The sequence below is a fragment of the Canis lupus genome, chromosome 33, assembly GCF_011100685.1.
Source record: "Canis lupus familiaris isolate Mischka breed German Shepherd chromosome 33, alternate assembly UU_Cfam_GSD_1.0, whole genome shotgun sequence".
NCBI classification, from domain to species: domain Eukaryota; kingdom Metazoa; phylum Chordata; class Mammalia; order Carnivora; family Canidae; genus Canis; species Canis lupus.
Genome location: NC_049254.1, coordinates 5,519,217 through 5,531,350, shown reverse-complemented (window position 1 = coordinate 5,531,350; position 12,134 = coordinate 5,519,217). Strand labels below are relative to the sequence as shown.

The window sequence follows — 12,134 nt, the reverse complement described above, 5'->3', positions numbered from 1 at the left end:
AATGTAACATTGTGCATAAAATATAATCTAATTTTTAAAAATTCGTGAACGTTAGGATGCAGTGCCCATTTGTAGAGAGAGTGTCCTCTGAACATCCGGGGGTACATAATTTGTAGTATGAGTTTACTACATATAATGACTTGGAAGTCATTGAAGTAGCTGAGGTCATACTCATATATGACCTATCCATTGGCCAATACATAAAGTGAAGAGAGTGGTGAGCAGCAAAACTGACAAAAGCATATTAATATGATTATGGAAAATATATGTCAATTTTAGAAAGCAAATCTGATCCTCTTTTCTACCATATAATCTTGGTGCCAAGCAAAATCTGCCACCCAATCTAGGAGCCAAAGGGCTATACACTGGCTTTCTATCCCCCTAACAACTAGAGTGAGGAAACTTGATGTAGTTTTGGCAAACTACACTCAGCCACACTGGATTAGGAATTAGGAGTGAGGGAGGAAAAGGTACAAGGACAAAACAGAATATGATTTGCTAAGGCAGCCAAGGCACAATATGAAGGTTCCAGCAAATGCGTCCTGCACCCGCACTAATGATACTATCGGTATGAACAGTGGCATTCCCACACAGCAGCAATGACAGCAACCCTCATGGAACCAAAGTTGGGACGTGAGTTTACTATTGACAGACTGCCTTGCTTCCTTCTGTTGCTGCCCATTTTGTTTCCAGCTGAATCCTTCAAATCCCTAGCATTTCTGTGTTACAGAAAATCCATTTAAAATATCATTTCTTGATGGAACTAATAGCTCTGAGTGACAACGATAAAAGAGAGAGAACAGGAAAATCCTTTTCTGGGGATTTTCAGAGCAAAATGATCAAGAAGAGATGGGAAGCAGGACAGATGAATGTCATGAACATAAAGAGAGAAAGATACTCAAAAAAGACAAAGAGAGTTATGGTGTCAGTTGAAAAAATACATGTTCTGCTGGGAAAAGAGTGAACAGATGTGATTGAGCATGGAGACTGCGAGATTTGCAGTGGCTTTAGTGAGAGCAATTTCTGGAATGTGATGCAGGCGAGGCCAGAAAATAATGAGCAGTGAATGGGAAACGAGTTGCTCAACAGTGAGCAAGGAAAGGGCACTGAATCCGCCAGGAATGAGAAGGACAGTTGGTATATGTCTGCTCCAGATGGACAAATACAATATATTTTTATGTTATATCATTTAATAAAAGCTTTCCAAAGAGGAGAGGAAGGCAGTAAGAAAAGAAAGAAGACCACAGAAGGAGAAGTTAAGTGGATGAAAAGATCACAAAATGGAGGAAGAGAGAATAGGCAGAGAATAGCCAACACATGGGTGGAAAAGTGTGGGAAAGACAAGAAAAGAAGAAGGATTAAGAATGCATCAGAGAGAAGTTATTGAACACTACATCTGAAACTAATGAGTTATATATATTGGCTAATTGAATTTAAATTTAAAAAAATATATCAGAAATAAGACTATCGAAAACAAAAAGGGAAACTCCCAGAATTTGTAGCTTAATTTCTACATTAACCTTGATTTTTATTTTGAGTTGTCAACATTGGGAGTCTTCTCTTTTTCTCTTGCTCAAATTTTATTTTCCTGTGTAATATATGTATGCAAAAGATTTCAGGTCAAATTTTACTTTGCAACTTTGTGCTGTTCATTAATATATTAGCACTGCCTGAACACTTTTTGTATTTAAAAGTTGCTTTATGTTTGTTATTAAAATGATTAGAAGTGATGTTTCCTAGAAATCCTTATGGTTTTACTTGAGGGCACCTTTTTCCATCACTTTCTTAGCAGAATAAAATTGAGCCTTGGACTGGACTGGAATACAGTGATACAAGTAGCCGAAGCCAATGACTGCAATTGTTAAAACGATTTTATTTAGAACTTCTTTCATGTGACCTCAAATCACCAAGTAATTGAAATAGTTCAAGGTGAATTTGTGTATTGGTATCAATTAAGCCATATATGCTGGGAAGAACAGTGAAGGAGCAGTTACTATCAATTTTTGCTACACGTAAGTGAAATAGTCCATGGAAGTATTGTGAGAAGTAGAAGAAAGGGTAGAGATAACATGTCAGTGACTTACCTTAAAAGTTTGAATCACAAAATATGATCAGTTAAACATAATGGACCCTTCATCAGAATAACCAGAAAGATTTGATTGTAGGAATCATGAAAGGATGTTTAAATGAAGATTAAATTAACATTCGAGTTCAACAATATTTACCTTATGATGCCATTATAGCTGTGTTACTAGATAATAAAACCTTGTTAAGGGGAATAATTCAGTATCACAGCTCTTTTGCTTATCTAGGTTATAGAAACTAAAGGTAAAAATTACTCCCTAGTTGTTTATTACTCACCTGGCTTTTGGGCCTCCTGGAACCACCATGTAAAATTATTGTAACAATGCTTTGACTCTACATATAAAGAATAATGAATATTGTAAAAATCATTTTCCTCTTACCCATATCTTCTAAAATTAGAAAAAAATCTTTCAAGTGTTCTTTCAAGGTTAGGCTTTCTAAAGTAGAAAAATACACACTATCACCGGAATGACAAAACGTAAGTAGCAACACTGATTCAGTCTGGAGGCTCTTCTACCAAGCTCAGGAAAACTTATACCGAATGGTTATGTATATCAAATTATTTCAAACACAAGACCCAGCCCATAGGATTGTGTGTTCTTGCCAGAAGGGGAAGAAACGAAGAATGAAAATTCCCGTCATAGTGCTCAAGGATTCCCTTTGGGACAAAACTAAGCTGCTCTTCTGGGCATTGTAGATTGGAACATGTGTGACACGTCCAGGTGTCCCATTGGGCATAGCAGATTCTTTAATCATAAACAAAAAGTCATGCTAGTTTTAAGCAACAGAAATTGCACTTTCTTGCTGCTATTTTCCAGGACAGATGACACTTCTGACAAGGTAATGCAAACTTCAGTTTATCTCAAAATTTTGAGGTTCTGAATGCCTTGAGTTGGAGGATCCTATCTGAACTGGTCAACCCACAAGATTTTAATGAGGCTAAAGTTCAGGACCTCCTTCAGGAGCTAAACTCAAACACAGTTGTCAATCTTCATGCAAACTGCAGCTGAGATGCTAAACCTACAGTGCACTTCCCACTTTAATCTGAACACACATGCGACAATTTACTTGCTATAGGTCAGGAAAAGAGCAAAGGAAAACCAAAACAAAGGACCACACTGGGCGGTGGTATATACCACCGCTCCTCAAAGGGTAAAGCCTACGAGCCTCTGGAGATGTGTTGAAATGAAATTTAACCTTTGATGGATCAGGGAAGATGCCTGAGAATCTTCACGTCCAACAAAGTGATACCGTGGACATTTTTGAACCTCAGGACCCTCCATCATTGGAGGGCCTAGATGATCTCAGAACAGGATCATTGGGGAAAGAAACAAAGTGGTAGAAGTAGCTGGAGCTGGCCTGCAAATAGAAGCAAGGAGACAAAAGGGACAAGAAAGACCAGCATGGTTGGGATCACATGGGGGCTGGAGGCTAGGTCAGGCACTTTGTATTACCCCACTTTTAAGTGAAACCAGTTACATATTTTGAACATGTTGGTAAGATGTGAGAGAGAAGTGACAATAAATGCTCATTCAGAAAATAATGATGTTATTTAGGTCAAAATATTACAAAGTAGAAATTATAACATTTTGATTTGGTTTCTGAAGAGTAGGAAAAAGCTGAACTTCCACAAAGGATGTGGGCACTGGCAGTGAGGAGGAAAGCAAAGGCTCTATAGGTTGATAGAGGCCTTAATCAGTTATTCTGTATCCTTAGAATTTGTTCATGAAAGCCAAAAAGGAGGAGAAATAAACCACATAGATAAAAGAGAAGCCTTGTGAAATCACAGCAAAAGGGTAGATAATTTCAACATCATCCACATTTGAGTCAAATTAAATTCTCCCTTCAATTTTGTGTAATTATTTCTTGACTCATTGTGTTGCCTGTGAGTATAAACGTCTGTATTACTGTCCTAATGTAAGTAGTCTCCTCTGTTTTAATCATTGACATAGATGGGTCATGGTATCTCACTGTGGTCATTATTTGCATTTGCCCAATGATGAACTATATTGACCATATTTCTGTGTATCCCTGTTTGACACTCTTATATTTTGCTTACCGAAATTTTGTTGAAATACTTGCAAATTTAAAGGGAGTTATATATTTCTTATTATTCAATTTGGAGAATTCTTCATATTTTCAGGATACTCAGCTCTCACCAGATATATGATTTGCAAGTATTTCTCAAGGATCCTGATCTTCTTTCCCTCCCATAGTATATCACACTGGTCACTTAAGGTAATTGGACTTGGTATCAAGAAGCAGAAGCTACTGTGGACTTCTTGATAGACATTTGCCTACTAGAAGGAGAGAAGCTTTTTTGCTCTGCTGTTCTAATTGTCTTACCGCCAGAAGGAGGAATGTTTCCACCAGCCACACACATTGATTCTGTTGAGGAGAAAGTAGATGAGCAATAGGCCACTTTGTGCTCCTTCTTTCTCTGAATCATCATCATGCAAAGAGGGAAGCTACTCTGCTGGCTGGTGAGATGCCGAGGAGAAATTACACTACAGGGGAGATGAGGACAAGGATGTCTGAAATTCACATCACTCAGGGCCTCTCTCAGTTGGGTCATTCCCTACAATTAAGGTCATTGGAAAGCTCCAACAAACCTGTTGAGGCAGGATGTCTATTGGCTTGACATTTAAGGATTGAAGGTAAAGAAGAGTGACCGGGTCAAGAAAACTGACCAGCTGAGATGCTTGTTTTAGAAAAAGGGATTGTGGAAAGGGTAGTGGAGAAGGTAATTGTGAACACGAGCTATGACCATAGCTGTGCTTACAGAATTGAGGACTGTAATTGTCATAAGTAATTTGCTCCTCAGTTTGGTAAGAATATATTTGTGTTTGTTTGTTTGTGTGCTATGTGTGTTTGTATACAGACTCATCTATTGACTTATTTGTATATATGTATCCATATATGAATAGCAAATATCTTCAAATTCTTTCCACTCATATTCTCCTATCATGTAACATAAAATGCATAATTAGTGCTTAGTCATTACGTATAGCTAATTGACACCATTAACTATACACCATAGTGTTTAAGTTACCAGATATCAGGGAGAAGAGTAAATATTGCTCAAAGACGTTAGTCCATTTCCATGGGTTGGAGTGAATTCATTTCTGTTTTATACAGCATCGTTGTCTCAGGTGGAATTATGACTTTGCTATTGTTCTTACTTGAAGTTTATATAGTTTCAAAATTGTAAATGGATGCCAACTTGTATATGCCACTTTGATCACTCCACAGGATGTGCAGATACCTGGTTAAATGTGATTTCTGGTTGTTAACTGTCAGGGTGTGTCCAGACGATATCCTTATAAGTTAGGGAGAGGAGATGGCCCTCCCTTGGGCTTTTGAGCATCATCTAATCCATTGAGAGCCTGAATGGAACCAGAAAGCATAGGAAGGTCTTATTCACTCTGCCTGATTGATTGACTTGTACAATTTGTTTTCTTTTGCCATGGGTGCTCTTGGTTCTCAGGCCTTCAGACTGGATGGACTCTATACTGTCCACCATTTCTGCTATTATCAGGTTCTAGCTCTACAGCATCATCTTTCCTAGGTGTATGCCTTGCAGAAAACAGATTGTGGGATATCTCAGGTTCCTTAATCATGTGAGCCAATATCTTATAACAAATGTCTCTTTATATATTGTTCACTTATATGTATTGTTGGTTCTGTGCCCTAGAGAGCAGTATCCAATACAAACACTAGCTGGATGTTTGGTGACTTGTTTACCTGAGAAAGAGAGGGAAATTTGTTGCAGTCATTAGCTGTTGACCTCAATTAACTCTATCTTGGAAGGTATCTTTTAAGAGGAGGTATCATTGCATTAGTACATCATGAGGATTACCTTGCATGTAAAATCTTGTTGAGAGTGACAGTCCAAATATTGATCCAGCTTGACAGATTTTCTAATGAAGACAGATTCTTACTATTAGCCTCATTAACAAGAAACAATGGACTTTGGTGATCATTACTCTTAATCATACTTTCAAGGAATAGTTATAAAAACATATATAATACTTCATCTTTTGTAGCAGATGCCCCATTGAAATCTGCACCCAGCTGCCCAAAAGGAGACTAAAGTACAAAACTGACAGTGGAAATCTTTAGAATACTTGCAGTGCTATTTCAGTAGTAAATAGAAGATGTGTGGAAACCGCATTTAACAAGTCTCTAATATATTGATTTAAACATCTTTATTTCACTGATTATTTAAAACAATGGTCCCAACCCAATAACTTAAACTTGTTGAAGAAGAATCCCTAGCGTTGGAGCCCATCTGTTTTTGTTACTATAAACCTTCCAGATGATTTGCAGGCCAAGTAAACTTTAAGAACCGTTACGTTAAAGAAAAAGGAATGACAAAAGAGAGTTTAGGCTAGAGAGGTGTTCATACATACCTAATATATATCACTAAGTTTCTGCCCTACCTGGAACTCTAGTCTACAGCTCAGACTGAGAAATACCATTCTAGATTTGATTGGTCTTTATCTGGCTCCTACTTGTGTCCATGCTTTGTGCACAGTCGAGGAAATGTTGTCCTCAATTTCTCAACAAGAATTATAAAACATGAGTGAATGATTTTGGAGGAAGAGATTACAGAGTTGAATCAATGTCTCTTTTGGGGGGGCTGAATCAAATAATGCTAGGGAGAACAAAAGTATATGTGAACACACATACACAAGTATTTCAGATGTTTATTTGTACTCCCACCTAAAATCATTAACACTAGGGCAGTTATAACTGCAAAAGAATGTTTAAAATAAATCAACACAAAGCTAATATATGATCTGCAGACGAAATATACAATCTCCATGATACGAATCTAGATATCTTCGCATTTTTCGTTTTGGGCATCTACATGTATAAGCATGTGCATTGTAAAGTTATAGATGTGTATGCCATGTATATGTATCATCTGGTAGATATGATGATACACAATTATTGAAGGGGTTATTATTTAGTCTGATATCTGTTTAGTAGGAAAAATCTGACAGCAATGTTTTGGAAGTGAGAGTATCAACAAGATGTAGAAAAAGGATGACAAGATGACAGCAAATGTCAGAAGTGAGCAGTTTTAGTGGGAGGACCTCAGTGATACCACCAGAATGGTGATAGTAATCAGTGGTGAGAGAGGAAACGCAGAGGTGAACCTGAAATATGGTCTCTCATTATATGGTTTAGTCTCTGTTCACCCAAATATAACCCTGACCCCACTGTGGAAAAAAGTGATGGAGTCTTCAGATGGCAGAGCTGTATGGCCTTGAAATATATCATATTCAGGTTCTCATTAGAGAAATTACCCCATTACGGTGCTTAATGCATTTACAAAGCCACAGTGAAATGCAAACATGTAAAGTATTTCGTTTACCTTTAATAACTTTTATGTCATGAACACTTGATTAAAGTTCCTTCTATATTTTTTAACATATACACATAGTCATTTATTTGTAGTCTCCTCTTAACTCGTTTAAACATTAGGGCAAGTATAGCTTCAAAAACTGAACACTGATCAACACAGAGCCAATATGTAATCTATGCAGTTTGTGCCATTTTAATGAAAGGAGAACAGATATTAAGGTGAGTTCTAAGAATTTCTCTTTAATGTTTTTCTCAATGAATCTATGACTTTCTGGTTTCTCAAGCTGTAGATAATTGGGTTTAAGAAAGGAATTATGATGGTGTAAAAGAGAGAGTCCATCATATCTTGATCTTCTGACTGTGCAGCTACGGGACGCACATACATGAAGACCAGAGCACCATAGTACAAGGAGACAGAAAAGAGATGGGCCCCACAGGTGGAGAAGGCTTTCTTTATGCCTTGTAGAGACTTCTTTCTTAATATTGTGAAGAGCACTAGTGTGTAGGAGACAAGAACTATCAGAATGGTGAACATCTGTATTGACCCAGCAAAAATAAATACTATCAGATAATTAATAGAAGGGTCAGTACAGGTGATCTTAAGCAGGGGTATAATGTCACAATAAAAGTGATGTACTATGATGGAATCACAGAAGGTTAATCTGAATAAAAAAGAACTATGAATTATGGCATGGAGAAGTCCACCTAAAAGTGACAAAACTAACAGCCGGATGCACAGTGTATTAGACATAATCACTGGATAAAGTAATGGTTTGCATATGGCCACATATCGATCATAAGCCATTGTTGCCAGCAAAAAGCATTCCGTCGTTATACTGATTGCAAAGGAAAAAAACTGTATCATACATTCAGAGAGAGAGATCACTTTTCTCTTGGCAAAGAAGTTGACCAGCATCTTGGGGGTCACTGTGGATGATATCCAAGCATCCACAAGTGCCAGACTGCCAAGAAACAAGTACATGGGGATGTGAAGCTGAGGGTCATTCCAGATGAGAGCAATCAGACCAAGGTTCCCGACAATGGTGAGAAGATAGATAACCAAGAACACCAGGAACAGGGGAATGTGCCATTGTGGTTCATATGTGAGTCCTGTGAGAATCAGCTCTGTCAACAAGGTTGCATTTTCCTTTTCCATGTCCTCACCAGGTGTTACCTGAGTTGAAACAGTAAATGGGAAAAAACTCATTGAATTTACAACATGAAAATATGGAGAGAAAATTTGAAGTGAATTATGCATATCAGAATCCTCTCTCAATTTTGTGTGTTACCTCTTTAATGGGCAGACTCTTTTTTGAGGGCATAGAAATAAATGCAACTATTTCAGTTTTTGAATGTATTGCAATCAACAGATCTGGAGAAATGAAAGACATTATAGTATGGCTCAAATTTATGGAATAGAATGGCTATGATATGGCAATTTTATGTTTGGGATATAGATGTAGGGTGAAGTAAGAGGAGCTTGATGGGCTTTAGTAATAAAATGAGCTGATAGCATGTGAAGTTTCTTAAACATTATTCATCAGAGACTAAGCATAGGAAAAAACCTTTTAATATGTGGTGGAGTAGAGAATAGGCTACTGAGGTGGGGAAATTGGGGTCAGCAATACTAGTCAAGAGAAAGTTACTACTATTCAGTGTTTTCTCAAACCAGAACCTATTGTAAAACCTAAATCTATATATATTTTAAAGATTTTATTAATTTGTCCATCAGAGAGAGAGAGACAGAGAGAGACAGAGACACAGGCAGTGAGAGAAGCAGTCTCCCCATGGGGAGCCCAATGTGGGACTGGATCCTGGGTCTCCAGGATCAGGCCCTGGACCGAAGGCAGCGCTAAACCGCTGAGCCACCGGGCTGCCCTCAAGTCTGTATTTTTAATAAAACTTTCCCCAGGGGATCCCTGGGTGGCGCAGCGGTTTGGCACCTGCCTTTGGCCCAGGGCGCGATCCTGGAGACCCGGGATCGAATCCCACATCGGGCTCCCGGTGCATGGAGCCTGCTTCTCCCTCTGCCTATGTCTCTGCCTCTCTCTCTCTCTGTGTGTGACTATCATAAATAAATAAAAATGTAAAAAAAAATAAAATAAAACTTTCCCCAGATTACACACTGGAACCTTTTATGCAAAATATAGATTTGAGGTTTTACTGAAGACATTGATTTAGTGGATCCACTATTTAGGCTAATAATCTGCATTCTACATGATCTCTAAGTGACTCAAGTGACATGGCTAATCCACGTGCGAAATGAGTCCAGAATGTAGATGCTCTACCTCTCTGATGTTGGAGGAAGAAGAGTTGGTCAGTGACGTATAGATAAGTCACTTGGCAACTGGGTAGACTCTCATGAAACATTGATTAAGGACTCGGATGCAGTGACCAGTTAGTGGACACCCAGTGCATATATACTTTGTAGTATGAATCTACTACAAGTCTTGAATTAGAGGTCATTGGGGTAGACTGACGGCATGCTTATTTATGACCTATCCTTTGGGGAACACAGAAAGTGAAGAGAAGGGCAAATAAACTGACAAAATATGTTAAAGCGGAGTGAAGATGTATGTCATTTTTAGATACCCAATCTGATCCTCTTCTACCACATAATGTTAGTTCCAGACAGTCTACCACCCATTCTAAGAGCCAGAAGAGTGACAACTGACTTTCTATCCCCCTAACAGCTAGAGTGAGGAAACTTGGTGTAGGTTCCACAAATCTAACTCACCCACAGTAGATTTGGAATTTGGAGAGGGAGAGGAAAAGGGACAAGGACAAAACAGAATTTGAGTTGCTAAGCCAGCTAAGGTACAATATGAAGGTTCCAGCAAACGCATCCTGCATCCACACTAATGATGCTTTCAGTATGAACAGTGGCATTCCCACACAGCAGCAGTGACAGCAACCAATGTTGGGACATGAGTTTGCTGTTGATAGAACTCCTGGCTTCCTTCTGTTGCTGCCCATTTTGTTTCCAGTTGATTTCGTCAAATCCCCAGCATTTCTGTGCTACAGGAGATCCATTTAAAACATCATTTCTTGTTGCAACTAATAGCCCTGACTGGTAGTGATAAACAGGAAAAGACCAGGAAAGGAAACGGCAAAATGATCAAGAAAAGAAGGGAAACAGGACACATGAGTGTCATGAACATAAAGAGAGGAAGATACTCAAGAAGGACAAAGAGAGTTATGGTGCCAGTTGATGAAATAGATGCTCTGAAGCACAAGGAGTGAACAGATGTGATTGAGCATGGAGACTGAGAGATTTGCAGTGGCTTTAGTGAGAGCAATTTCTGTTATGTGATGTAGTCAAGGCCAGAGAATAATGAGCAGTGAATGGGAAACCAGTTGCTCAACAGTGAGCAGGGAAAGGGCATTGAATCCTCCAGGAATGTGGAAGACAGTTGTTATATGTCTGCTGCAGATGGACAAATACAATATTTTTAATGATATTTCATTTAATAAAAGTGTTCAAAAGATAGAAGAGGATAAGGAGTCTTCAAAAGGCAAAAGAAGACCACAGAAGGAGAAATCAGAGTGGGTGAAGTTCACAAGACGCACAAATATGCAGAGAACAGGCACATGGGTGAATAAGTGTGGGAAAGAGAAGCAAAAGATTAAGAATATATCAAGGGTGCCTGGATGGGCCAGTTGGTTAAGTGTCCAACTCTTGATTTTAGTTCAAGTCATAATCTGAGAGTCCTAGGACTGAGGCATGCACTGAGGCTCAGCACTCAGTGGGGGTCTGTTTGAGGATTTTTTCTCTCTCTCCCTCTGACGCATCTGCCCCCACTCACACATACTCTCTCTAAAATAAATAAATAAATCTTAAAAAAAGAGAATGTATCTGAGAAAGGCTATGAATAACAAAAACATAAAGGGCCAGAGTTTCAGGATAAATGTTTATGTAACCCTTGACATTTAGTTGTCAACACTGGGAATCTTTTTTTCTTTTCTTAATTCAAATTTCCAAAAATATTTTTCTATGGAATATGTGTATGCAAGGGATTCTCATTTAAATGTTACCTCACAAACTTTTTCCATAATGTATTAGCACTGCCTGAAAGATTTTTCTATTTAAAAGTTGCTTTACATTTGTTTTTACAGTAATTAGAACTGACTTTTCCTAGAATTCCTTGTGGTTTTACTTGAGAGCACCTTTTCTCTCCCAGTTTTTTAACAGAACAAAATTTTAACAGAACAAAATTCCACAGTGGAGTGGAATACAGGTGATATAAATACCAAAGCCAATCATTGCACTCATTAAATGTATATTTATTTGGAAAATGCTTCCTTCCAAGCAATTCCAAATCAGCAAATAATTGAAAGATCTCAAATTTAGTTTGTGTGGGTGCTTATTATGCTATAAATCCTGGAAAGATCAGTGAAGGAGCGCTTACTGCCTATTTCCTGCTAAATGTACATAAGTAGTTAATGAAATTCTTGTCAGAAGTGGGAGATAGGATAGGGTTAATATGCAAGTGACTTATCTCAAACCTTTGAATCAGAAAATGTGATGAGATAAACATAATGGAGATTTTAATCAGAATAAGAAGCAGAAAGATTTCTTATGTAGGAATCATTATGAAGTGATTTTTAAATGTAGTTTAAATTGTTTGACATTCTAGTTCATGAATTATAGACATGTTAAGTAAGAAACAGCATTG

The 12,134-nt window shown here is 38.0% G+C and overlaps 1 protein-coding gene across 1 annotated transcript; it reads right to left on the bottom strand.

Moving 5' to 3' along the window:
* Nucleotides 1-7,684: 7,684 nt before the first annotated feature.
* Nucleotides 7,685-8,614, bottom strand: OR5H12 (olfactory receptor family 5 subfamily H member 12). Its single transcript, XM_038582474.1, has one exon. The coding sequence runs from the start codon at nucleotides 8,612-8,614 to the stop codon at nucleotides 7,685-7,687; it is 930 nt and encodes a 309-aa protein (XP_038438402.1).
* Nucleotides 8,615-12,134: the final 3,520 nt, after the last annotated feature.